The sequence below is a fragment of the Sporobolomyces koalae genome, assembly GCF_050403365.1.
Source record: "Sporobolomyces koalae JCM15063 DNA, S_koalae_JCM15063T_v1_ctg6, whole genome shotgun sequence".
Lineage (NCBI taxonomy): Eukaryota > Fungi > Basidiomycota > Microbotryomycetes > Sporidiobolales > Sporidiobolaceae > Sporobolomyces > Sporobolomyces koalae.
This window is the reverse complement of record NW_027481765.1, coordinates 179343-202445: the sequence shown is the minus strand read 5'-3', so window position 1 is coordinate 202445 and position 23103 is coordinate 179343. Positions and strand designations below refer to the sequence as shown.

General features: G+C 55.6%; 11 protein-coding genes across 11 annotated transcripts; 6 read left to right on the top strand and 5 right to left on the bottom strand.

Annotated features, from left to right (window-relative positions):
* Positions 1 to 45: 45 nt before the first annotated feature.
* Positions 46 to 2756, top strand: JCM15063_003861 (uncharacterized protein; the record flags this gene model as incomplete). The annotated part of the gene is made up of 11 exons (XM_076676905.1): positions 46 to 106; positions 216 to 287; positions 350 to 465; positions 526 to 602; positions 671 to 809; positions 888 to 1719; positions 1787 to 1930; positions 2013 to 2330; positions 2410 to 2472; positions 2568 to 2663; positions 2734 to 2756. 11 exons carry the CDS (start codon positions 46 to 48, stop codon positions 2754 to 2756), a joined length of 1941 nt encoding a protein of 646 aa, XP_076535887.1.
* A 300-nt stretch (positions 2757 to 3056) lies between these two features.
* JCM15063_003860 (uncharacterized protein) lies at positions 3057 to 6404 on the top strand (the record flags this gene model as incomplete). The annotated part of the gene is made up of 10 exons (XM_076676904.1): positions 3057 to 3152; positions 3221 to 3285; positions 3371 to 3490; positions 3555 to 3678; positions 3764 to 3787; positions 3867 to 4190; positions 4265 to 4446; positions 4513 to 4615; positions 4676 to 5941; positions 6012 to 6404. 10 exons carry the CDS (start codon positions 3057 to 3059, stop codon positions 6402 to 6404), a joined length of 2697 nt encoding a protein of 898 aa, XP_076535886.1.
* An 807-nt stretch (positions 6405 to 7211) lies between these two features.
* JCM15063_003859 (histone H2B family protein) lies at positions 7212 to 7917 on the bottom strand (the record flags this gene model as incomplete). The annotated part of the gene is made up of 4 exons (XM_076676903.1): positions 7212 to 7264; positions 7390 to 7518; positions 7591 to 7700; positions 7772 to 7917. 4 exons carry the CDS (start codon positions 7915 to 7917, stop codon positions 7212 to 7214), a joined length of 438 nt encoding a protein of 145 aa, XP_076535885.1.
* An 826-nt stretch (positions 7918 to 8743) lies between these two features.
* JCM15063_003858 (acyl-CoA thioesterase) lies at positions 8744 to 10813 on the bottom strand (the record flags this gene model as incomplete). The annotated part of the gene is made up of 8 exons (XM_076676902.1): positions 8744 to 8756; positions 8824 to 8966; positions 9032 to 9090; positions 9152 to 9404; positions 9465 to 10072; positions 10147 to 10223; positions 10291 to 10538; positions 10649 to 10813. The coding sequence occupies 8 exons, from the start codon at positions 10811 to 10813 to the stop codon at positions 8744 to 8746; spliced, it is 1566 nt and encodes a 521-aa protein (XP_076535884.1).
* Positions 10814 to 10944: 131 nt separating this feature from the next.
* On the top strand, positions 10945 to 12187 carry JCM15063_003857 (uncharacterized protein; the record flags this gene model as incomplete). Its single annotated transcript, XM_076676901.1, has 7 exons — positions 10945 to 11157; positions 11227 to 11248; positions 11324 to 11435; positions 11509 to 11607; positions 11671 to 11878; positions 11942 to 12016; positions 12080 to 12187. The coding sequence occupies 7 exons, from the start codon at positions 10945 to 10947 to the stop codon at positions 12185 to 12187; spliced, it is 837 nt and encodes a 278-aa protein (XP_076535883.1).
* A 336-nt stretch (positions 12188 to 12523) lies between these two features.
* JCM15063_003856 (uncharacterized protein) lies at positions 12524 to 13478 on the top strand (the record flags this gene model as incomplete). Its single annotated transcript, XM_076676900.1, has 2 exons — positions 12524 to 13162; positions 13227 to 13478. 2 exons carry the CDS (start codon positions 12524 to 12526, stop codon positions 13476 to 13478), a joined length of 891 nt encoding a protein of 296 aa, XP_076535882.1.
* An 801-nt stretch (positions 13479 to 14279) lies between these two features.
* JCM15063_003855 (uncharacterized protein) lies at positions 14280 to 15981 on the top strand (the record flags this gene model as incomplete). The annotated part of the gene is made up of 4 exons (XM_076676899.1): positions 14280 to 14530; positions 14593 to 14683; positions 14743 to 14801; positions 14868 to 15981. 4 exons carry the CDS (start codon positions 14280 to 14282, stop codon positions 15979 to 15981), a joined length of 1515 nt encoding a protein of 504 aa, XP_076535881.1.
* A 29-nt stretch (positions 15982 to 16010) lies between these two features.
* Positions 16011 to 18023, bottom strand: JCM15063_003854 (uncharacterized protein; the record flags this gene model as incomplete). Its single annotated transcript, XM_076676898.1, has 5 exons — positions 16011 to 16211; positions 16277 to 16955; positions 17024 to 17462; positions 17522 to 17718; positions 17782 to 18023. The coding sequence occupies 5 exons, from the start codon at positions 18021 to 18023 to the stop codon at positions 16011 to 16013; spliced, it is 1758 nt and encodes a 585-aa protein (XP_076535880.1).
* A 743-nt stretch (positions 18024 to 18766) lies between these two features.
* JCM15063_003853 (histone H2B family protein) lies at positions 18767 to 19357 on the bottom strand (the record flags this gene model as incomplete). Its single annotated transcript, XM_076676897.1, has 3 exons — positions 18767 to 18924; positions 19005 to 19254; positions 19331 to 19357. 3 exons carry the CDS (start codon positions 19355 to 19357, stop codon positions 18767 to 18769), a joined length of 435 nt encoding a protein of 144 aa, XP_076535879.1.
* A 357-nt stretch (positions 19358 to 19714) lies between these two features.
* JCM15063_003852 (histone H2A) lies at positions 19715 to 20282 on the top strand (the record flags this gene model as incomplete). The annotated part of the gene is made up of 3 exons (XM_076676896.1): positions 19715 to 19871; positions 19956 to 20022; positions 20105 to 20282. 3 exons carry the CDS (start codon positions 19715 to 19717, stop codon positions 20280 to 20282), a joined length of 402 nt encoding a protein of 133 aa, XP_076535878.1.
* A 521-nt stretch (positions 20283 to 20803) lies between these two features.
* On the bottom strand, positions 20804 to 22839 carry JCM15063_003851 (M17 family metallopeptidase; the record flags this gene model as incomplete). Its single annotated transcript, XM_076676895.1, has 8 exons — positions 20804 to 20910; positions 20993 to 21382; positions 21459 to 21522; positions 21581 to 21698; positions 21760 to 21803; positions 21869 to 22114; positions 22209 to 22517; positions 22603 to 22839. 8 exons carry the CDS (start codon positions 22837 to 22839, stop codon positions 20804 to 20806), a joined length of 1515 nt encoding a protein of 504 aa, XP_076535877.1.
* Between the last annotated feature and the right edge of the window lie 264 nt (positions 22840 to 23103).

Below are 23103 nucleotides of genomic sequence, written 5' to 3'. Positions count from 1 at the left end.
CTCTCTCACCGTACTCGCACCTATCACGCGTCCGCCTCGTCCAGCATGTCTGTCCAGCTGAATCAGCCGGGCCTGCTCGATGCGTACCGCGAGGTGCTCTCTGGCCGTACGCTTGTCTCGTTCCTTGACGTCGATGACGAGACCGCCCGAGTGGGGGTCGCACTCCCCTAGCGGAGTCGGATCGCCAACACGCTGCTAACTCGCTTGCACTCCAGAGTCGACCGACTGGGCCCTGTACACCCTCGTCTCCGCAGGAGTAGCGTCAGAACTCAAGTTCGCAACGAAAGGTAATATGCCCGAACATGCGCTGCTACGTCAAGCACCGCTGATTGCTGTGTACTCGCTCTAGGCTCGGGTGGTCTCGACGAACTCGAAGACGAGTTCAACGATGGTCGCGTCCAGTTCGCGTTCGTGCGCGTCAAGGACCCAAACACGAAACTCGACAAGTTTGTCTTGATTGCATGGGTCCGTCTCTGCTACAGTCGCTCGTCTTGCCAACACGATCTGACATCCGGAGACTTGTAGCTCGGAGAGGGCGTTCCCGACGCCCGCAAGGGTCTCTTCCCGTCTCATTCGGCCACTGTCGCTAGGCACCTCTCGGGGTCAGCAGCCAGTCTCCGTCTCGCAGTCTCGCTCGAAGCGCCCGCTGAAATCGTGTTCGCATTTACAGCGCGCATGTCACGATCCAAGCCCGTTCAGAGGGGGACGTCATCCCGAAAAACATCATCAAGAAAGTTTCAGACTCGTCGGGAGCTCGCTACTCGGTTCACAATGAGCCCGCTCAAAAGTTTCAGGCGCCAAAGCCCGTCGTACGCTTTCCAACTCTTCCTGTCTCGCACAGCACTGGTCTAGCGCATCTCTTGACTGACCTCCTTCTGAACACCCAGTCGTCGAGCTATGTACCGATCGGTCGTCCTGAGATCACTCAGTCGAAACCTGCAGCGCCCCCGACTCCCGTCGGCACGTCCTACGTTTCCAAAAAGAACGAGCTTGCCGACATCAGATCGGGAGCTGTCAATGTCCCCTCGAGTGCCCCTACTCCTCGATTCGGAGGTGCGTCCTCGTCCGGCAACGACTTTGCCCCGCCGCCACCGAAACCCGCACCCGCTCCCTCTGCACCCACCCCTCCTCCGGCTCCGGCACAGACTCCCACGCCAGCAGCCTCGGCGCCATCGGTACGAGCTTCAGAACAGATCCCCGATCGACCGGGCCCAATTGGTACTTCCTACACTCCCGTCTCTCTCGGCAAACCGGGCAAGCTCGGCAACCGATGGCAAGAGTCGATCTCGTCCTCTTCGACTACTACCCCAGCGGCTCCTTCGGGCCCAGCGGCAGGCGAGAAGAAGTTGACCTGGAGTGAACGACAAGCGTTGGCCAAGAAGCAACGCGAAGAGGAGGATGCTCAATCCCTCGCGGCGACTTCGAGTACGACGTCGCGCGCAACCGCGGCGATCGGAGGTACCGCCGCGCTAGGCCTCGCAGCGGGAGCGACCCTTGGTGTCGGTGCTGGAGTCGCTGGAGTCGCAGCGGCCGGAATCGGAGCACTCGCCGTCAATAGCGCGCTCGAGAGCCAGCAAGAGGACGAACACGAGGACAAAGCCGAACCTGATGAACAAGCTCCACCAGAATACTCTCAGGAAGAACAGCCGATCGAGGAGCAAGTCGAGAAGCTCCATCTTGGCGACCTTCCTCCACGCCATGCTCAGTCGGGTCAAAGAGGTCAGTGCTCACGAGCTTGTGCCCAATGTAGTTTCCCTCGTTTTGACTAACTGGGTGCCACCGATAGCTCGAGTCTTGTTCGAGTACACGCGCGACGAGGAGAACGAGATGGACCTCGTCGAAGGCGAGATCCTCGAAGGAGTCGAAATGATCGACGAAGGGTGGTGGTCCGCGAGAGGCATTGATTCGACCAAAGAGGGTCTGTTCCCTTGTGAGGCTGTTTCCTCTCCCCGTTGTCTCGAGGGCGTCTGCATGGCCACTAACGTTCTCGGTTGATCCTGTTGCTGTCTCAGCGAACTATGTCGAATTGATCCAAGAAGATCAGGACGAACCCCCAAAGCAAGAGCAGGATCCAGCCGAGAAAGGAGGGGCTATCGAGCCTGCAGCTGAGAGCGCGGCTCCCCCTCCTCCCCCGCCTCCTCCCCCACCTCCTCCTCCCCCTCCTCCTCCTCCTCCTCCTCCGCCGCCACCTGCTCCTGCTGCTCCCGCTGCTCCCCCTGCTCCCCCTGCCCCGCCTCCTCCCCCTGCTCCTCCTGCGCCTCCCCCTCCTCCGGCACCTCCGGCGCCGCCTATGCCCGCCGCCACTGCGGTCGAGCCTGAACCCGAGCAAGGTGAGTACCCAGATCTCGATCCGAAAGAAAGCGGATTCACCACTGACCGTTGGTCACACGGTACGTCGTATTGTCTCAGAGGATGTCGGTCACCATGCCGTTGCGCTTTACGATTACGATATGGCCGAGGAAGGCGAGATCTGTACGGGTTTCCATCTCTCCATTGCGATTATCTCAGCCCATGGATTTTTCCTCCGCCAAGATTCAAATACTGACATTTGGTTTCGTTGAATGTAGCGTTCACCGAGGGTCAGAGAATCACCCAAATTGAATTCGTCTCGGACGAGTGGTGGCAAGGTACGAACGAGACTGGAGCCGTCGGAGTGTTCCCCGGTACGTTGTCCTCCGTTTTCTTCTGACGGAGTCGAACAAGTTGCTGACGCTCTCGACTGGAACATCTCAGCCAACTATGTCGAATTGCAGTAGGAACGAAAATGTACGGTGCAGGTCGTTTGAACTTCTGATCAGGCTCCAATTTGGTTTCTCTCCCCCTTTTTTGTCCATGATAGCTCCGTTTCACATTATCAAAGAAATAAAGAATATTGTTACCGCTTTCCACAGCGAGAGTCTGATATTCTGAAAAAGAGCAGAAAAATACTTGCGACGCGCTCGAACGCGCATAGGGACCGCGCGTCCGCCCCCGAGCCGGGGTCTGTTTTGACTTTGCCTCCTCGCTCTCTCCGGAAGAGCTTCCGACAACTCGTCCGCTTCCCCGAGCGGCGGATCATGGGTATCAGTGGACTGCTGCCACTGCTGAAAGAGATCGCCAAACCGTGCCATGTCAAGGAGTGGAAGGACAAGACACTCGCGGTGGACGCCTACGTGAGTCTCATCTTTCCCTCAACTTCAGGATTCGCTGCTCATTGTCAACTCGCGGGGTTTGGTTGCAGGTGTGGTTACATCGAGGCGCGTATGGATGCGCTCAAGAACTCGCGTTGGGCAAACCGACGATCAAGTACGAATGGTCTCTTGCAACCCTCCCTTGAATCTCGCTCGCTCAATGTACTGATCGGGGACCAGCGTTGTGATGAATCGTCCAGATACGTCAACTATGCGATGAACAAGATCCGAATGTTGAGGTATTTCGGCGTGACCCCGTTCGTCGTGTTCGACGGAGGCTTGTTGCCTTCCAAAATGGGTACCGAAGAGGATCGAGAAAAGTGAGTTGCACAACCAAAAACTCCGCTGTGTGCAGCGGCTGGTAACGGGAAAAATTTTACGCAGGAAGCGGACCGAAGCGCTCGCGAGAGGGAATGCGTTGTTGGCCGAAGGCAAAGCGACCCAAGCGAGAGACGCGTTCGTGAAAGCGGTCGATGTTACCCCTGCGATGGCGTACCAATTGATCAAGGTGAGCTTTGCCGATCTGTACCCCCGCTACTGTGACGATTCAGGAATGAAATGCGTTCTTTTGAAACCGTTGGAAATCGCAAAAGGCTCTGCGGCAAGAAGGAATTCAGGTACGATGACTCCTTCGATGGTGCGCATGTCTGCCAGCTGAAAAGTGCATTGACAAACGCTCGTTCACGTTTTTTGCAGTATGTGGTCGCACCTTACGAAGCAGATCCACAGCTCGCCTACCTCGAGAAATGCGGACTGGTCGACGGCATCATCACGGAAGATTCCGACTTGCTCGTGTTTGGGTGCAAGAACGTCCTGTTCAAGCTCGATGGCGAAGGCAATTGCGTTTCGATCGCTCGAGACGATTTCTCGTCGTGTCGCGAGTACAACTTCAGCGATTGGAGCGACAAAGAGTTTCGACAGATGGCCATCTTGTCCGGTTGCGATTACCTCGAGAGTATCGTCGGGTTGGGCCTCAAGACAGCGTACAGACTCATGCGCAAATACAAGACGGCGGAGAAGGTAGGCACTAAAACCATCCACCTAAATATCTCGTCGTGCGAGATCAATGGCTTGACTAGCTCTCGATGCTCCAGGTCGTGCAATTCGTTCGCCTCGAAGGCAACCTCACGGTTCCCCGCGACTACCTCGTCGGATTCGAGCGAGCCGAGCTTACGTTCCAACATCAACGCGTCTTCGACCCTGTCCATCGCCAACTCGTACACTTCTGCCCTCTGCCATCAGGCAAGAGTGCCGCAGATATGCCTTTCGTCGGCGCGTGAGCACGAAACCGCCGAAAGTCTCAAGACCCTGGCTGGATACTGACGGGAAATCGCGATCGTAGTGAACTCGATGTCGAGTATGCTCGCGGGGTCGCGAACGGCGACATTGACCCATTGTCGAAAGTCGCCATGATCGACCTCATGCCTGATTCCTTTGCAAAAACCGTGAGGTCCCTTATCTTTCGGCTCGACCAGCGTCACGCTGATCGGTTTTTGTGAGCACAGACGAATCAGCGCACGACTTACAAGCCTTCCCCTGCAACTTCTAGCTTTTATCGTGGCAAAGGCCCTTCGAAACCTTCACCTAAGGACCCGGTGCAACCTGCGAAAGGTGCCGCCTCAATCCTCAGTTTCTTCAGTCGCGCACCTGCAACTCCCTCTGGGTCCAATACAGTCAAACAAGGTGCGAGTCGTGACAAGGCGCGGCTCGTCACGGGTGAGGCCAAGGAAAACAACAATAAAGCGAAAGTCGCTTCACCGCAGAGGAAGAGCAAGTTCTTCGGAAGCTCTACTAAGATCGGATCGAGCGAAGTCAAGATCAGCAGTGTCAAGGCGCCAGAAAAAGTCGACGAGGCGCTGGCCGACGAGGAGCTAGACATGATCATCCTTGAGCAAGAGCGGCAGGCGTTGCAACAAGAAGAGGGGGAGGATGAAGACGCCGAGATGGCTCTGTGCGAAGTCGAGATGCGAGTCGGAGCAGATGCAGGTGCCGACGGTCATGGATTAGGATTGGCAGACGCGACCGAGCGAGACGCAGCTACTCCAGACGACGAAGACGATTCATCTCCTCATTCGCCCTCGCTGGACATCTGCCTCTCTTCGCCTCTCGCCACACCTGCTCAGAGAGCTCAAGCTCGAGCCATCACGCCTGTCGCAGAAACTCCCCTTCTAGAATCTGAAGACGGTCCAGCTGTCAGCAGTCCCGTCTCGAGCGCACATGCCGATGCGGGGTGGGACGACCCCAATCTCAGTAGCCCTCCGGTTGCGCGCCCATCGTCGCCTCTTCCTCGCAATCGCGGTTTGACCATTGCTACGGCATTTGCGGCTCCGAACCAAGGCCCTACACCGCCAAACCGCATCAAGATCGAGAAAAGCGCCGGTACCGCGATCAACGCTGCGAAAACAGAATTCATCGAGCTGTCCTCCGATCCCATAGATCTGACGAACTCGGAGGACAACGATCCCGATACTTCGACACCTCGACCGACCGCTTCAATCTCCCGCCCTCCTCGAGAAGGCTCGCGACCGGTGCAGACAATCTCGACTTTTTCCCAGGAGAAGAAGCCATTCTTGTCGAGATCGAAGACAAAACCGTCGGTCGAGATTCGACCTGATGAACCCATAAGATCCAGTGTCAAGGGAAAAGGCAAGAGGCCGAGTCCGACGCAGATCGAAGAGTCAGATGAGGATGTCGAAGCAGCTGCTGCAGTCAAGACTGTCGCCGCAAGTTGGCGTGCCAAGTTTATGCTGCAGAACTCGTCTTCGACGCGAGTAAGTCGAAACACGCTATCCCTTGTCCACAAACTCGTAGCTGATTGACCGCCGATTTTGCTTGCACCAGACTCCACGACCCAAGACGGATGTGCGACCTTCGAAACCGACTCCCGATACGACGTGCCGTCCCCCTTCGCGCGAGAAACCGCTTGCTGGCAGATCCTCCCCTCGCAAAGCTTCCCTCGCAGACAATTCTCGCATTCCGCTCTCTCCACGCCCGACGAATCGTACATCAGGGACGAAGCCAGCACCCAGCGAAGGGAAAGCCCAGACAGCCAGGCTCGTTGCGGACGATTCGTGTCCGTCGCCGAAACGTCGCAAATCGTCCTCGACTTCTCCATTCCTTTCAGATGACATGGCCCCGCTTCACCTTCATGAAGGATCTTCGTCTCCAGTGATCATCACCAATCCAAAGCTGCTCGCGTTCCGGTTCAGAGGCTCTCCGAATGCCTCTTCATGAGCAGCGCGTTCAACCGAATGTAATTTTGTTTTGTTATGTTGCACATAGTCTGTAGACTTGTTGTCGTTCTGTCGTATACGCCCCTGCAGTGGTAGCTTGCAATTTCTCTCGTCAATGAGTCTAGCTTGCCTGTTTCGTCGCTTCGTGTATCGCGGGAAGCAATGCAAGAATGATGAGTGGCATTGGCAAGACTGATCAAAAATTCTGTTCCCCGGGCTCGGTCGGACATGTAGCTGTTGGTAGGTCCTCAGAGCAAAAAAAGGGCCTTGCCTGGAGGAAGCGGCAAAAGAGAAGAGGCGAATCAGAATTGCCAACAGATTTCCCCGACGGGGAATCGAACCCCGCTCGCGGCTGTGAGAGAGCCGAATCATAACCACTAGACCATCGAGGACTGATGCTTGGTAGGCATAATTTATAGGTTATCAAGCATGTTGACAGCCGACTGCCTGTATTCGACATGTTCTGAAGAAATCCTCGACACCTCCCTCCGTTTGAAAAGAGCTTTGTCTACATTAGCCCTCAAGGTGCATGGCGCTCTTTGGATCGCAGCGATAGTTGCTCATAAGCAAAAAAGCAGACATGCGTTCGCTGCAGCTGCTGTTTAGGTAGCCAAACATCGTCGCGACAGAAAGTCAAGCACAGAACGGGTTTTTACAAGGCACTTCACAAAAGACAGTACAAACATTTCACAAGCGAAAGAGCGCTCGGTTCGTTGGAGAAAAGAAGAATCGAGCTTCGGTTCGGTCAGATCTGTTCACGGAATCGATTCAAGCGTAAAGCCAGGACTTTGAAGTGACTACTGCTCGACTACTTCTTGCTAGTGGAGAACTTCTCGACGTTGGTCTGGAACTTGGCAACAGCTGCACATTAAGAAGGAGGTCCGATGAGCGCACGGACCGCAGGTTGTAGAGGCTGCAGCACGCCCGGGGCTGGTCTCCAGTTCTTCCGGGCTGGTCTCCAGTTCTTCCATCACTCTGTCACTCACCTTTTGTGCCTTCCGAGACGGCATGTTTCGCGAGCTCTCCGGGCAGGATCAAGCGGGTTGCGGTCTGGACCTCCCTTGAAGTCAAGGTCGCACGCTTGGTGTATTTGGCGAGCACGGCCGCTTCGGCAGCTGTGTGAACGAGCAGTCTTTTGAGTGAATTCTTAATATCTTGATGGGTACAGGAACCCGCGGGGTGCTTACCAATACGTTCAAAGAGGTCATGTACGAAAGATTCCATGACTGCCATTGCCTTCCTGGACGCACCGGTATCGGGGTGAACTTGCTTGAGGACCCTGTAAATGTAGCTTTGGCTACGAAGAAGCTTCAACGTGAGATCACCAGCGTCAAAATGTGTCCGCGGAAAACCAGTACGAGAACGGACTAGCTCTCGACGCGCTTCTTCTTCCTCGTTGTCTTTTCGGGTTTCTTCCCACTCTTGCTACCTGGCATAGTCTTGGTCGCTCGCTTGAGCGCGAGACTCGCAGCAGCGGTCGTCTTGGAGGCAGGAGCGTTCGTAGAGTTTGACATTCGGTGAACTGTAACCGTAAACACCTAAGTCAGGAGAGGACCGCGTGTAAGGACTGGTCGAACCATCTGTTCGAATACCCACACGTACGTGCTGGTAGCTCGAACGGGAAACCGAAGACGAGACAGATGACGTTACAGCGCGGAGAAAGAGGTAGAAAGCGAGCGAGCGGAGCACGATCAGGTCAGCCTCTCAGACTGGCGGGGCACGGTTGTAGCTGCCTACATTTCTGATTGGGCGAAGGTGAAGTGGAGACCAAAGGATGAAGAGAGAAGAAGAGCGGACGACGACAACAGCGCGCCTGTCATACCGAAGCTTGCGTCCGGATTTCGTCACCGGACATCTCGCAGATTGTTGTTCGAGTGCTCGAGATCGAGTTCGCAGCCTCAACACGCAATGAACGTCAACTTGCAGGCTTGGGCCCCAGTGCAAACGGGTGTACTCGACTACCAATGTGTCAAGTGTTACGTCGAAAACTCAGCGCACAACCCTGCTTTATGTTCGATCGTGAACCTGTCTCAGCAGTATGGCACATGAGATAGCGGATACCTGCAGTCGCACACGCTGGATAGGCTATATAGGACAGCGAGCTTTGAGCGAGCTCCGACCTGTTCTTGAGGTTTGCTCCCAAGCTATACCTTCTCAGCGCTGGCCAAGGAAGCTCAGCTGTGAGGCCATCATGCTCCAAGAAAACTGGTATTATGCAATCATGCACGAGTGACGAGAATCACTGAAGAATCACAAGCGGTTCCTCTTCACAATACGCCCTACCAACCTCTGAGCGAGACTGCATTGCAGTGGCCCGGTTCATGCAATCCATACACGTCCTTAGGCATAAACCCTAGAGAACTCGGCACGCGTCAGGTCAAGCTCGTAGCCTTTCCGGGGAGCGAGCGTGAGTCACTCACTGCTGCAAGACACGCTTATCCAGCAAGCGGTCTTCCCTGCGCTTGTCTGATCCGGAGGCAATCTCAGACGCGGGCCCTTCTGGTACACGTACCTGCCGCAGAGATCCGCGCAAAGGTCGGCCGTTCAGCGGATCGATTGCGACCTGTTCAGGTGAGAACGCGATGCATGAGCGCGAGTAGAGTGCACGTCACTATGAGCGAAACTCACGAGTGTGAAGAGAGAGTCCGAGACCGGGCGGATCCTGGGTGTCGCAGAATTGCGATCCTCTGAAAAATGACAAGTTGTGAGCTAGGAGTGAAAACAATCGAGAGGCACAAGTCAACGGACCACAGGTGACGGTGACTGCCACTTCGATCGAAGAGTCCCAAACTTTGACAACCGCAGCTCGACAGTAGACGACCCACCCGGGCTCAACCGCGAGCTTGAACGTGAGGCCATCGATCGCTGCCGAGGACCACGCCGCGTGTGGCGAAATCCGACGAGCAGCAATCGAGCTCACTTCCTCAACCCAACGCATCAAGGTCCCGCCGAACAGGATGTTCTTCGAGTTGCAGTGTTGGGGTCGAACGATCCAGAGGCACTGCCAACAGAGTCTGTCGGTAAGGGAATGACCATGCGCAAAAAGACTCTGGCAACTCACCATGCATAGAGTGTCAGCAAAGTCGATGGTCATCGGCACCACCGGACTCTTCTCCTTGGTTCCCGACCCAGCAAACGTGGTGGAATGTCCGACATTGCGGCTGACGACCTCTTCATCTGGAAGAGGGATCTTGACCCATCCGCCATGTCCCCGTTTGATAGCTGCCTTCTCGAGGACGCTCTTCGAGACCCTGACTTCTGACATGTAGCCTTCGATCGACCCGACCACTTCATGCCCATCGACCCGAACGTCCGGGTCGCCTCTCATGTATGCCTCAAGGAGAATCTCTTCCTGTAGCTGCTGCACCAGTTCGTCCTCATTCGGCGACGGTGCCTGAGCCTCAAGCCGACGTCGACTTTCGAGATCATCGACAAACGAGCGGTACGAGGACAGGAGCGCGTCTGTCTCTTTCGCGTTCTTGATTCGGTGTGCTCGACGTCGACCGGCGAGCAAGTATCGTTTCTGCTCGAGCAGAGTCGAGGGAGTGACGGCGGGAAGTTGCGCTCGTTTCGGTTTCGGTGGAATCGTCATTCCGATAAAATCGGCCATCGCGAGGATGGGACCGGCGGGAGGAGGGAGAGTAGGTTTTGCGACGAACGTGAGGTACGCTGGCGAGACGAGCGAGATGCCTAAGCAACCTGCCAGAGAGTCCAACCGAGAGAGATGAGACGGGACGGCTCACCATGGCAGCAGTATGTTTCTGGGTTGAGCGGATCCTTCACATTCTCCTTCATGACTCGCACACCAATCTCCATCGAGCTGTGGACCAGCACGCGGATTTAAGACGGAGAAAACGCACCGACGGACGAAAGGGAAACCGACTCGCCTGCCCCATGCTCGGTTGACCGCGCTCGAGATGTGGATGACATCTCCAACCTTGACCTCCTGCAGGAAGATGACGCGATCGACCGAGATGGTGAGACAAGGGCCGCCGCAATGCCTCGCTGCGATGAGGCCGGCGGAGACATCAATCAACTTTAGTAATTCGCCGCCAAACAACCGACCGTGGTGATCGCATTCGGGTGGGGCAATCTTGTAGCGGTAAGAGACGAGAGAAGCTCCGGCGCCTTTCGCCTGTTCAAGCATGGACCGTCAAGCTCGCGCACAGCCGAGTGGGGAGGGGAGCCTCGATCTGCCTCCCGAGTCGCTTGTCTCGCGCTCGCTCGCCGATGAAGTATACTCACCTGAGTTCGTTCAGGACTCTGCATGGCCTGGTGTCGAGCAGTGTTCAAGAAGGACGAGACCAACGATGCAGCCGAAATGGCTAAACCCAAGTACGGCAAGTACCGGGCGAGCACCGCTCCGAGAGCTGCCCAGAGTAGCGGTCGCGCAGAACTTTCCCGCAGCATCGTGACTGTCGGTGCTGGGCGGTTGAGAGAAGTGACCAATTTATGCTGTTGATCCCGAACAATCGATCATGATTTGTTCCGAAGTTCAGTTCTCCAGGTCGCGTCGTCTCACAACAGCAGCTTCGACACCGATGCAAGCATTCCAGCCTCTCGCGATCCGAGCTGTGCGGCAGGCGCAACCTGCAGCCTTGCTCGCGCGTTCAGCTGCGGTGCCATTTTCTGGATCTTCTTCTGTCCTTCAACACCGCAGCTATGCCACTTCGCCCGCCGACATGGAAGCGCTCCAGAAGAAGCAGCTCAGGATGGCAGAGAAGGCAGGCAGGATGAAGCAAAACATGGGCTCCGTGAGTCCACTTGCCCTGCCGTCTCGATCGCTCTCTCTTGCTCACGCTCGTCTCCTCGAACCTGTGCAGATGACGACGATCCCTATCATCGGTGAGTTTGGAACAGTCATGATCGGAGCTTGCGACTTCTGTCGAGTTGGGCTAATGCTGCCGGTGGCCCTTTCAGCGAACCATGTTCCGCCCGTTCAAGGCCGGCAACTACCTTCGGGATCGGGAGTCAAGCTGCGGCTCAAATATATGTGGTTCGATTTGTCGAATCAGGGCATGTCGCTCTGGGTGTGAGTATTACCCAAACGGAACCCTGATTGCAATTCGTCTGGAAAAAGCTCACAAGCTCTCTTCTCTCGCCAGTCAACGTCGGTGGAAGAAACTGTTGGGCAAAGATTGGTTCAAGTCGTTTGAAGAACGAGCGTTAGCCACCTACCAAGTGACGAACCAAGCTCTTGCGACGTGAGTCTTCCTCTCGTGTCTCGCAACCCAAATTCTGACACTCATGTTTCGTTATTCCCTCAGCGGAAACTACGAACGCGCTCGACCGTTCGTTGCGAGCGTCGTGCTTGATTCGCTCAAGGCGCAACGAACAGGCAAGTTGCAAGGCTTGCGCATGAGTTGGAAGTTGCACAAGGTCGTCAAGCAGTCGGTCGTGTGTGCGCGCGAGCAAGAGCTGTTCAAGAAGGATGAGCCAGTGGGACAACTCGCCGTGCGATTCGTCACTGAGCAGGTTAGTCACCCTGCTCTTGTTCATTGTTTGGAGCATCTGCTGACGACCTCAATACGGTTGTAGAGTCTCGAAATCAGGGACGCGCGAGGCCGACTCGTCGGAACGGGATCGCACGAGGCCCCCGAGGAGGTGACAGAGGTGCGCGTCTTGAACCTCTATCTTTGCGACCTCTTGAACTGACAAGGTCTTGTCTCGCGGCAGTACCTCATCTTCCAACGAGACATGTGGCGACCAGATGATGAGTGGACGTGCGTGAAGAAGGGAGCGAAGGAGACGGATACGCTCGCAAACCCTGCCGATCAACCATAGACTCACACCCAGTAATCGTGTAACCATGCTGCACTATTTCACAGAGAGCGAAACGTGAGAGTCCAGTAATTATGTTGAACGACGCGGCGCCGGCGGGCACCGTTAACGTTGGCGCGCATCTGTTTTCCTTGCGTCATCCGCCGTCTTCACCGACCTGATCGACCCTCCGAGCGAATCACCTATCTCGAGCATTTCTCTCAGTGATCTTGGGTGCTCGAGCGTCCCTATTGGAACCGTCACCGCCGAGTTTTGCACCGACTTAGAAAGGCGATCAACAATCCTCGCTCCTCGCTGTTTTCCACGCAATTTGCCCAGTACATCGCCCACACAGCATCCATGTTTGCAGTGTATAGAGATTCAACTGCGAGTGCCCCTGCTCCAGCTCCTTCTCGACGGACTACCGGATCATCCAACGCGAATGCAAACAGTCGCAAGAATGGCGGGTTCGCCATGTTGAAGGACTCGATCGGTGGTGCAAACGCGATTCGGGACAAGGAGAACGCGAATCCGCTCGGCAAAGCGACCAAACGGACAGCGCAGGGCGGGAAAGCGAAAAAGGCAGAATTCGGACCTGAAGCGGGAGACTGTGCACGCAAAGTTGGTCTGGTCAAGGTGACGGAACGACCTGCGACAAAACCGACAACTCTGTCAACGACGAACGGCATCTGTACCGGCACCTTGCGAACCCGAGTTCTCCCGCCTCTTCCACCGCTCGAACCGGAATCGGTACCAGAAAACCCGTGTGTAGCGCCCGTGTCTCGGTCTAGGGCTCGGAAAGAGGGTTCGACCCTTCCCCTCGATCGGTGTCCCGACTCGCCTGCTTCAGCTGTCGATTCGGGTTATGGCAAATTCAGCGATCTCGAGGGTGGTCTCGATTTCGACGACGAGAGCGACATGTCCCTCGACGTCGCAGTTGTCGATGTCGGAGAAGCGAATCGTCGTGCTCGAGCTTTGACAGAGTCACCTCTGGCCGAAGTAAGCATACAAATCCCGTGTACCCATGCGCGTCAATGCTCCGCTCACACTTTTCGAGGGACAGATCACGCAAGCCTTCACCGGTCTTGGACGATTCTCCAACTCGAATGTCCCCGCATCACCATCGCCTTCTCAGCAAATTCTCCATCGCCATTCCTCGATCCCCAGGCGATCATCTCCCTCCAAGTCTGCTTCCGCGCTGCCTGCCCGGCTCCGACCTTACTCTACCACCTCCACTACGAGAAAGATCAAGCCTGGACAGACGACGGCGGAACCACCAAGAGCAGCACCGGTTGCTCGATCAATGCGCTTCTAAGTTTTACTCGTCAAAGTCCATTCGCCCCCGTCAAATGATTTTCAAGACTCGACCATCGGGACAATTGAACGCACTCGCAACAGCTCGTATCACCTATACCCTTCGTTTTTCATCTTGCCTTATTCGCTTGCGCCATCTTTGGTTTGGCTTTTGCAGCGTTTTGTTTTTATCTTTTTATCTTTTGTCGCTTATGGATTTGCAAAGCACGTCTTGCACAACTCGATCTAAAGGCTCATGCGTGATTTATGCTCGCATCGACGACATCCGTTTGCAAACGCCGGAAACTTATGTTGCAGGTCATCCATGGGTAGCGTGTGTATATTGTGCAATGTAAAATGCCTTTCATCAGTCCTCGATGGTCTAGTGGTTATGATTCGGCTCTCTCACAGCCGCGAGCGGGGTTCGATTCCCCGTCGGGGAAACTCAACGAGTGACTACAAGTCGCGACTTTCTTTTTTGACACCGTTCTGGCAGCGGACGTCCCTTACCCTTTTGGCCCGCTGCCCGGTGTTTCCGCAGGTACGAGTCTGGGAGGGCGGAAGGCAGAGTCGCTACAATTTTGAAGCGCGTGCGCAACTCGGTACGATGACACTTCCCTTTTTGCAGCGATTCTAGCGTCTACTTACCTCGGCACACCACACTCCAGAGAACAGCCACCAGAATCATAGTCAACAACGTTGACTAGCGGAAGCAAGATCGTCAGCTGCGCTCCGCAAGCTAAGCGCCGACCGCTCCCCCACTCGCGGTCTTCGGTTTCAACAAGCAGTTCATCCGCCCCTATCAGGCCTCGAAATAGCTCCTATGAGCTTCTACGACCGATTTCGACAACCTGGAGGTGACTTGGCGAGCTTCTTCAGATCAATCACGACCCCAACTCGTCGCTATATTTCCGAGCGTCATGAGCCGACCGCGTATGAATGGGAATTGTTCCGGGCGAGGCAAGGGGGTACGAAGCGCCTCGACTTCTTTGATGCGCAGCTGAAAGGCCCAGATGGCGCAACACACGTGTTGAAAGAGCTGCAGCGGTCTCCCGCGGCATCGAGCATATCGCTGTAAGTTGACACTCTCTGTTGCCCGCTCATCAACGCTCATCCGCGTTTCCCTACGTGAATAGGTCACAGAATGAATTGGGTGACGATGGCGTGCGAGAATTCCTGGTTGGAATGAAGCGCTTGCGAGGACAGGACGTCGGAGCTCGACTACAGGTACTTGCAGTTCCGATAGTGCTCGAGCCTCTGTATACTCACCAGATCCCCATTGACAGGAATTGAATCTTTCAGACTGTCGACTCAGCGACGTCGCCTTGTATCTGCTCACGTTACAGTGAGCTTCTTCGTAATGAGCGATCCTCCGAAAGCGAGCGCTCATATGGCAGGTCTCTTGTTTCAGCCTCCTCCGACCAGCACCGCATCCTCCGACAATCACTCATCTTTACCTGACAGGCAACAACATCTCGTTGGCGCTCTCTTCGCTGCCCGAGTTTCTTGGCAAAACCATTTCGTCTGCTGGATCAGCCCTGACATGCCTATCTTTTACAAACAATCCTGCGATTGGCACGCAAGGCCTCATCGCTCTCCTACCGCACCTGAATCTCGGCGAGGCCCAGTCGCGACTCTCGCAGATTCACTTGTCCGTCTGCGGGTTGAACCCTGATGCGGCCGAACCGCTGGCGAGATGGCTTGAAGATCCCAACGGTGGAGGTCGACTGCAAGTACTTGCCGTGAATGGGTGCAATCTGAGCAACGCGGGAGTGCGGCGGATTGCCCGTGCGGTCATTAGTGGTAAGGCTTCGAGCCTGATCCACCTCGAGTGCCTAGCAAACACCGAAGACGAGCCAATGCTCTGGCAAGAGGTGACGAGCGCACTCGAAGCCGGGGAGGGAGAGGAGGACCGGATAGGCTGGAAGGAACGCTTGGAAGCGGCGAAAGAGCGCAACAAGCAAGTGTACAAAGAAACGCGATTGGCAGCCCTGTCGCTCGTGTCGGCGGCGCGGATTCTCTTTGGAGGCAATGCACGTGAAGCTGGGGTCGACGTGTCAGAAATCGTCAAAGGTGTCGATTCGAGGCGTCCGCAAGAGCAAGATGTGTCCCAGCCGTTCCCTCCGACGCCGTTCCCGTTCCTGCGTCTACCAATCGAGCTCCAGGTGCACGTCCTCCGATGTCTTGCGCTCCTGCGTCCATCAAGAGTCGCCCACTTGTACCCTCCCCTTGATCCGACGCTTCCACACCGCTTAGTCGAGCCCGGCACTCTGTCTTCGCCCTTGACAGAGTCTCAATTCCTCCGCATCTTATCGCACTGTGCACAACGCTCAACCATGACGATAGAACGTCGTATTGCTGAGGCCCAGGAGGCAGGCGCCGTACCGTCGTTGAAAAATGTTGGTGCGAGGCCTGCATGGGCGGTCCAGAGCGAGCCTGGAGGAGAAGGATGGGAAGACTGGTTCTTGCGCTCGACTGGCTGCGACAGGTTTGAGCGAGCGGGTTCTCTGCACGATCGGAACTGAGCGCACGCGAGGATGAACGAAGATTGGGTTCAATTGCTGCTAGCAGAGCTAACTGCCATCGATCTTCGGGATTCGAGTGGTCGAGGTTGAACTGTCCCGAGCTGCAAAAGCGTCCAGAACGAGAACGTCTTGACATTCTCCCTTTGCGAGCCCTTGTGGGAGCTTTTGCTTGGCGAGGATGGAGCGCTGCCCTCGTCTGCGTTGTACACATACGTCACAAGCATGTTCGCCTGCGAAAGAGCAAGGCGAGAGAGGGTCAGCGACGAAGATTCAAGGGAGAGCCAGTTAAACGTACTCGGAGGGGCCCGACAACATCTCGACTGACCGCGACCTCCATCGCGATCGTCGTGCGGTTCATTCTTCGTTCAACAATACCGGGTGCGGCCCTTCGCTTCTTCTTGGGCGACCCCGTGAGGCCCGAATCTGCTCCGTCGTCGTCGTCACCTGCGTCGTCTCGCAAGATGGCATTTTCGTCATCCTCGTATTCCCAATCTTCGGCATAAGCCGAAATTGGAAAGCTTGATGTCGGAAGGTTGACGGCAAATGGCGGTGGTGGCGGGGTTTGACCTGGTTCCACGACCTTGCCCGCTCCGGGACGGGCAACTCCGAGCCGAACTTGAATCGGTTCATAGAGCGGATTTGTCAAGCTGATCTCAAAGGTGTACGTGCGTCCAGGTCGTAAAGGCTCGTCCTCTGCCATCCCAGCTGGATCGTTTGAAGATCGTACCGCTGCAGTCCGCGTTGTCCGGCGCAGTGAAGAAGCAGTACCTGCCGCGATGGCGCTCAATCGCGAGCCAATCGAAGCTGGTGGACGACGGAATATCGTGACAGAGGGAATGTAATTGGCCGCAACCAACTTGATTTTGTAGCGAGTCGAGGAGGATTTCTGTTCGGGTTTGATGAGAATGTGCTTGCAAGCCGGACAGCGCTTTGATCGCTTCGATTGCAGCGGTGTGCGCAGAGGTTTCAAGTCACTGTTGACAGTAGCACAATTGGTCAGTGAGGATCTCTGCCCTGTCCAGCAGTCAGAAATGGAACGCACCGCGATAGGAGCGGCTGTTTCCAGCTCGCGTTCCAGCGCTGATCGAGGCTTGCGATCTCCTCCAAGTTTGTCATACGCTTTATCGAATCGGCGAGCTGGGATTCTCGATCGACCGTTTTGCCCTTGGCATCCCGCTCGCGATGCCCGTCTTTGTAACCACCACTCCTAGCTGGATGGATACTCGAGTACTTTTCCAGTTCGTCCTTGACAGTGCCTTGGTCTCCAGCTCCTCTCGCTCGCGCTGCCAAGCCAAACACGCTCGGGTAGCGTGTATTGAAACCTGGGATATCCTTGAACAGGGCAGCCGAGGAGGAAGAAGCCATAGGCTGTTGGGACGACGTTTGTGCCAGGGAGCGCCGAACGAAAGGCTCTAGATGATCCTTGACATGATCAAACTCGACCATTTCTGGCGCGCCTTCCTCAGCTTTTTGAAGTTGTACTGAAAATGGATCCCTTTCAGCTTGCCATCAGCAACGGAGACAGGAAAGCCCAGCTTACACGCCAACCCAGTCGGCTTCTCGAAGCTGATTCCAACTTGTTTCGAGTCCCACCCGCAGAATGTGCACGCAAGTAGGTAGGGTGGTACTCCGACACTGGCGGCAGTCGAGTTGGGAGGTAGCGTAGCATCCGGATCTGAAGCGACGACTGCAAGCGTGTGAACGCATTGAGGGCATTGGAAGCAATTGCGCGCGCATCTGCGACATCCCTGCATAGATTAGACCAGGATGAGGAACTGCCGAGACCGCGGGGAGACGCACCGATTCTTCTCCCCTCTCACGCTCGCGCTCGGGACTTCGAACAGACAATTTGGGCAGTAATAGCAGGCCACTTCGTTGCTTGCACACGAATCGCAGCGAATTGCGTCGCATTCCTCGCAAAACAGGAGGCTCGAGAGCGAATGATGTTGAAAGAGCGCGAGGGGCGGATCTGCAGGCGGCGGTCGCGTAGGATTGAAGGCGGCAGTACACGGGCAATGTATCAGAGCCTCTTGGCTCGACATCGTGCTGATCGACTCTGAGAAGCCGATATCGCAAGAGACGCAGGTGACAATGATCGACGTACGCGCGTCGCGTTTGCGTCTGCAACGAACGGCCGCGCAGTATTGACGCTCCAGTCAGACGCGGGTCTTTAATCGTGTATTTGCCTCTCCTGTCCATAGAAAGAGGACTTCAGGCGCAAAAAGAACGTTGCCATTACATGTGCCAAAAGATTTTCCCCGACGGGGAATCGAACCCCGCTCGCGGCTGTGAGAGAGCCGAATCATAACCACTAGACCATCGAGGATTTTTGAAGAAGCAGCTTATGGGCTTATATATAGCTCAAAGTTACTATATATTCCAAACACAGTGACACACAAGGCACAAAATCGCACAGAAACTACAAACCAGCTGTTTTGCCGCACGTCCGCTGCGCGATAAAAGTACCGGATCCAGACCGCGAGCCTGAATAATCTGGCGACTTAAGATTGAAATCTAACATGACCTATAGTCCCTGATGGAACACAGGCGAGACAGGTAGAAAGGAAACCGATTGCCTCTCACAGACGATGCTGAAACCCCGACAGTAGGTAGATAATGGGTAGATTCGGCAGCGACACCTTCGAGAGACGAGAGGTACGCGACTGTGAAGCACACACACAAAAACGGGGTGGTATAAAACGATAAACAACAACTGGAAAGACGAATGTGGGCACCGATCCCGTACCTCCTCCTCTCACTCCTCCTTCAAGCCTCCTAGTCTCAATTACTTGGTCGACGAGAACTTGGTGACGGCCTTGGTTCCCTCCGAGATGGCGTGCTTCGAGAGCTCTCCGGGAAGGATGAGGCGGACCGAGGTTTGAATCTCGCGGGAAGAAATGGTCGACTTCTTGTTGTAGGAAGCGAGCTTGGAAGCCTCTCCAGCTAATGAGCGAACAAGAACAGGCCGAAGTCAGCGCTTGAGCCATAGGCGGGCGATCCAGAAGCTCGAGTGCGAGACTCACCAATGCGCTCGAAGATGTCGTTGACGAACGAGTTGAGGATGAGCATGGCCTTGTTCGAGATACCAGTGTCGGGGTGGACCTGCTTGAGGACCTTGTAGATGTACGAAGAGTAGGTTTCCTTGCGGACGCGCTTCTTCTTCTTCTTGTCGTCACCCGACGCAGGCGCCTTCTTGACGGCCTTCTTGGCGGGAGCTTTTCCAGCGGGAGCCTTCGAGGCAGGGGCCTTGCCGGCAGTGGAAGCGGGCTTCTTCTGTACAAGGGCAAACACGCGAGGCGAGGCGTCAGTGACGAGCGAGACGCGTCTTCCATTTGTAACCGGGACGAACCTCAGCGGTGGTGGACTTGGGGGCCATGGTGATTGTGGAGTGTGTTGGTGGGTTGGAAGGAGTGAGTGTGAGGGAGAGGAAGAAGGGGGAGAGAAGGGGTGGTGAGCAAACTCGGGCGCGAAATGTGATCCTTGCAAATCGGATCAAAACAATGTGGCGATTACAACGAAATCGGCGAAAACAAATGCGTACGTACGCATTTCGCGCCTCTCGCGTGCGTATTACGCATCTCAACTCGTACGCATCTCACTTCGAAAACAGAAACACACACGCGCCCCCCGCTGAACTTGCAACCCTTCCCTCAAGCAACACGTTTCTCTTTCCCTTTCTCATCACTCGCTCTCTCACTCACCCTCAACCCCCCACTACCACTCAACTTACATCATGTCGTCTGGAGGAAAGTCTGGAGGAAAGGCCGGAGGAGACTCGTCCAAGGCTCAATCGCGTTCCGCCAAAGCCGGTCTTCAGTTCCCCGTCGGTCGTATCCACCGTCTCCTTCGTCGCGGAAACTACGCCCAGCGTGTCGGAGCTGGTGCCCCTGGTATGTCTCCCTCTCACCACGCACCACCTGTCGCGCATCCGGCGTTCGCGTGCTGACCATCCTCATATCTTTGATGCGCTTCAGTCTACCTCGCTGCCGTCCTCGAGTACTTGTCTGCCGAGATTCTCGAACTCGCCGGTAACGCCGCTCGGTGAGTTTCCCACTCATGTTTCGACGCGCCTGTCGACTCTCGCGTTGAAAACTGACTCGCTCCTCCCTCTTCTGTCCTGCAGTGACAACAAGAAGTCGCGTATCATCCCGCGTCACTTGCAACTCGCGATCCGCAACGACGAGGAGTTGAACCGACTCCTCGGCGGTGTCGTCATCTCGCAAGGTGGTGTCCTGCCCAACATCCACTCGGAACTCCTTCCCTCGAAGACCAAGGTTCCCGGACAGAGCCAAGAGCTCTAAATTCGTTTCGACATCACTCATGTCGATTTGGATTGGAGAGGAGAGAGGAGGAGGGGTTCGTCTTTCAGCAGTTGTCGTTACCATATCACCATTTTTTACTTGCCGTTTACCTTTGTCTTTCCCATACTCGAAAGCAATGCGTCAGCCGTTTCTACCATATTCCTAGCCCCTGTACATGCGGTTGACGAGAGCTTGCGATTCGAGAGCCTGGTCTTGCGCTCGACGTCCTCCTGCCGCTGCGTGTATTGGATCTGCACGGTCCGTACCGTCGATGCTGTACATGTCCCTCTCGCCCGTATCCGACGAGGTCGAAAAAGCAGCAGACGCGTTCTCGGAGGGAAACGGAGGTTTCTGTTATTTCGCGCGCACGAGCCCCCATTCTGGCGCGAGTGTTCAAGGCAATCTGTGTCCCGATCTCAATCTCACAAACGCTCGTGATTTTCTGGCTTCTCTATACGGATACGTTCACTGCCAGAGAAAAACTACGTTTCATGTTGGATCATACTGCCTACAGCTACACTTCAAGCCTTGACCGATCGCCTCGCGAATTCGATCAAGGTACGTGTGATGCGACCGGTCATACCTGCGAGGTTGTATCCTCCATCTCCCTTTGCGAGATCCATCGTACCTGTTGGATTTGTCGAGCGCTCCCCTTGATGAGTCGAACGAACAAGGAAAGACGCGAAAGATGGGAAAGAGAGACGACTTGCCAGCGATGTCAATGTGCGCCCATCGGATCAGCCCTTCCTGGTTCTCGTTGTCGGATCCGTCAACAATCAATCCATCGACGAATCGTTTGAGGAAGATGGCAGCAACCGAAGCGCCTCCGAGGCGTCCACCGGTGTTGCACAAGTCCATCCCGGTACCCGAGATTTGCGACATGTACCCTTCGTCGAGCGGCATGCGCCACACTCGGTCGCGCTCAGATTCGGCCGCCTCGTCAAGTTCGGTCCACAGTTCGTCCGAGTTGGTGAACACTCCACTGAACTGGTTGCCGCACGCGATCATCATGGCTCCCGTGAGAGTCGCGACATCGACGACCGTCGAAGGCTTGAATTGCGAAGAGGCGTAGTAGAGCGCATCGGCGAGAGCGAGGCGACCTATTCGAACCAGAGATGAAGCTCGAGGTCAGTATCGAATCGAATGGGTGGACAGAATAACCGAAATCGACTGTACCCTCGGCGTCGGTGTTGTCAACTTCAATCGTGACTCCGTTCGAGGCGACAACGACGTCTCCGGGCTGTACACGCACGCTAGGTCAGGCGCCAATTCTAATTGCCGAGAGACGGAGACAGTACCTTGGTAGCCTTTCCCGAGGGCATGTTCTCAGTCAGAGGAATGCAAAGGACAAGGTTGATCGGGATTTGAAGCTTGGCGATGGCCCAGGCAGCCGAAAGAGTGGTGGCAGCTCCTCCCCTGTTGCCAAACACCTGTCAGCGGAGCTAAGTCAAGCCGCATTGCTGGCAAGTAGACTCACATGTCAGCCCTCATCTCTTTCATCGCAGCTCCGGGCTTGAGGGACTGTAGCCACGCGTAAACGTAAGTGACAATCACTTATGAAGCAAGCAAGTGAAAAAGTCACGTACGATTCCTCCCGAATCGAACGTGATTCCCTTGCCGACGAACGCGATCGGTTTCTCGTTCGCATCCTTGGCGCCCTTGTAGTGAAGTTCGAGGAAGCGGAGCGGTTCATCGGATCCACGCGAGACCGAGATGAATGAGCCCATTTTCTTCTCCTCGGCCCAGGCGAGGTCGTGAGCTTCGATCGTAACGTTTGCGACACCCTCGAAGCGTTTCTTGGCGTGTTCACAGAAGATGGTCGGGGTCATGCGCTGCAATTTCGGGTAGCCCTCACAAGTCAGTTGTGCCCAACCATCGAAGCGAGAAACTCAAGAACGGGATGAGAGCTTGTGAGAATTCCCTTACGTTCGCAGGGGTCTCCTTGAGCATCCTGGCAAAGTTTTGTGCCTCGCCATAGATCCGTCCAGTTTCCCAGTCGAGCGGGATTCGACCATGGTTGCCTGATTCACTCTCGAGCGAAGCTTTGACAGAACTTCCACCCAACACGTCAATCTCGACCGGTTCGAGCTTGGCTTTGGCAGCCGAAGTCGTCTTGAGGTGCCAGTTGAAGTCGGCGAGGGTGGCGCCGACGGCGGCAGAGTGGGGAGACGCGAGAGGGTCGATCAAGAACTTCTTCGAGCCGGCAGCCTTGAGGGCGTGCGTGGCAATTGCCGCCTGTCAAGCACGACTCATCTCGTCAAGGTACCGAACACGAGGCATGGCTTCCCAAAGTGAGCACTCGGGAAGAAGAGGAACTGACGGTCTTGCGCGCTTGTTCCTTCAACACGTTCTCGTTCTTCGATTGCGACTTGCCGAGTCCAACGGCAACGACCGTCTTGTCACCACCGACTCCGTAGAACGTCCTCGACTCGCCCGCCTTGTCCGAAGCGCGACTCGTTTTCCACAATTGGGGAATCTCGTTCGCCGCGGGGGCAGACGTGGTCAACGGCGAACCATCTTGTTGGACTCCGACGTAGTAATCAGCAGAGCTAGACATGGTGCGGATCGAGCGTAGCGTAAAAGTGGGAGAAGAGCGCAAGCCTCGCGCGAGCATGTGGTGCAGGACCGCAAGAATAATTTCCAAAGAGCCGCCGACGACTCCGTGTGGAGTCCGAATCCGCTCACCACGCGGTTATTTCTCTCTCTCGCCAACAAAGTGGGTTTCGAAAAGGACATGGTCTGGTGAGGAGGTTGGTTTTACAAGCGTTGTAACATGGCGATCGCGTGCTCTAGTGCTAGGGAATCTATAAACAGATTAATA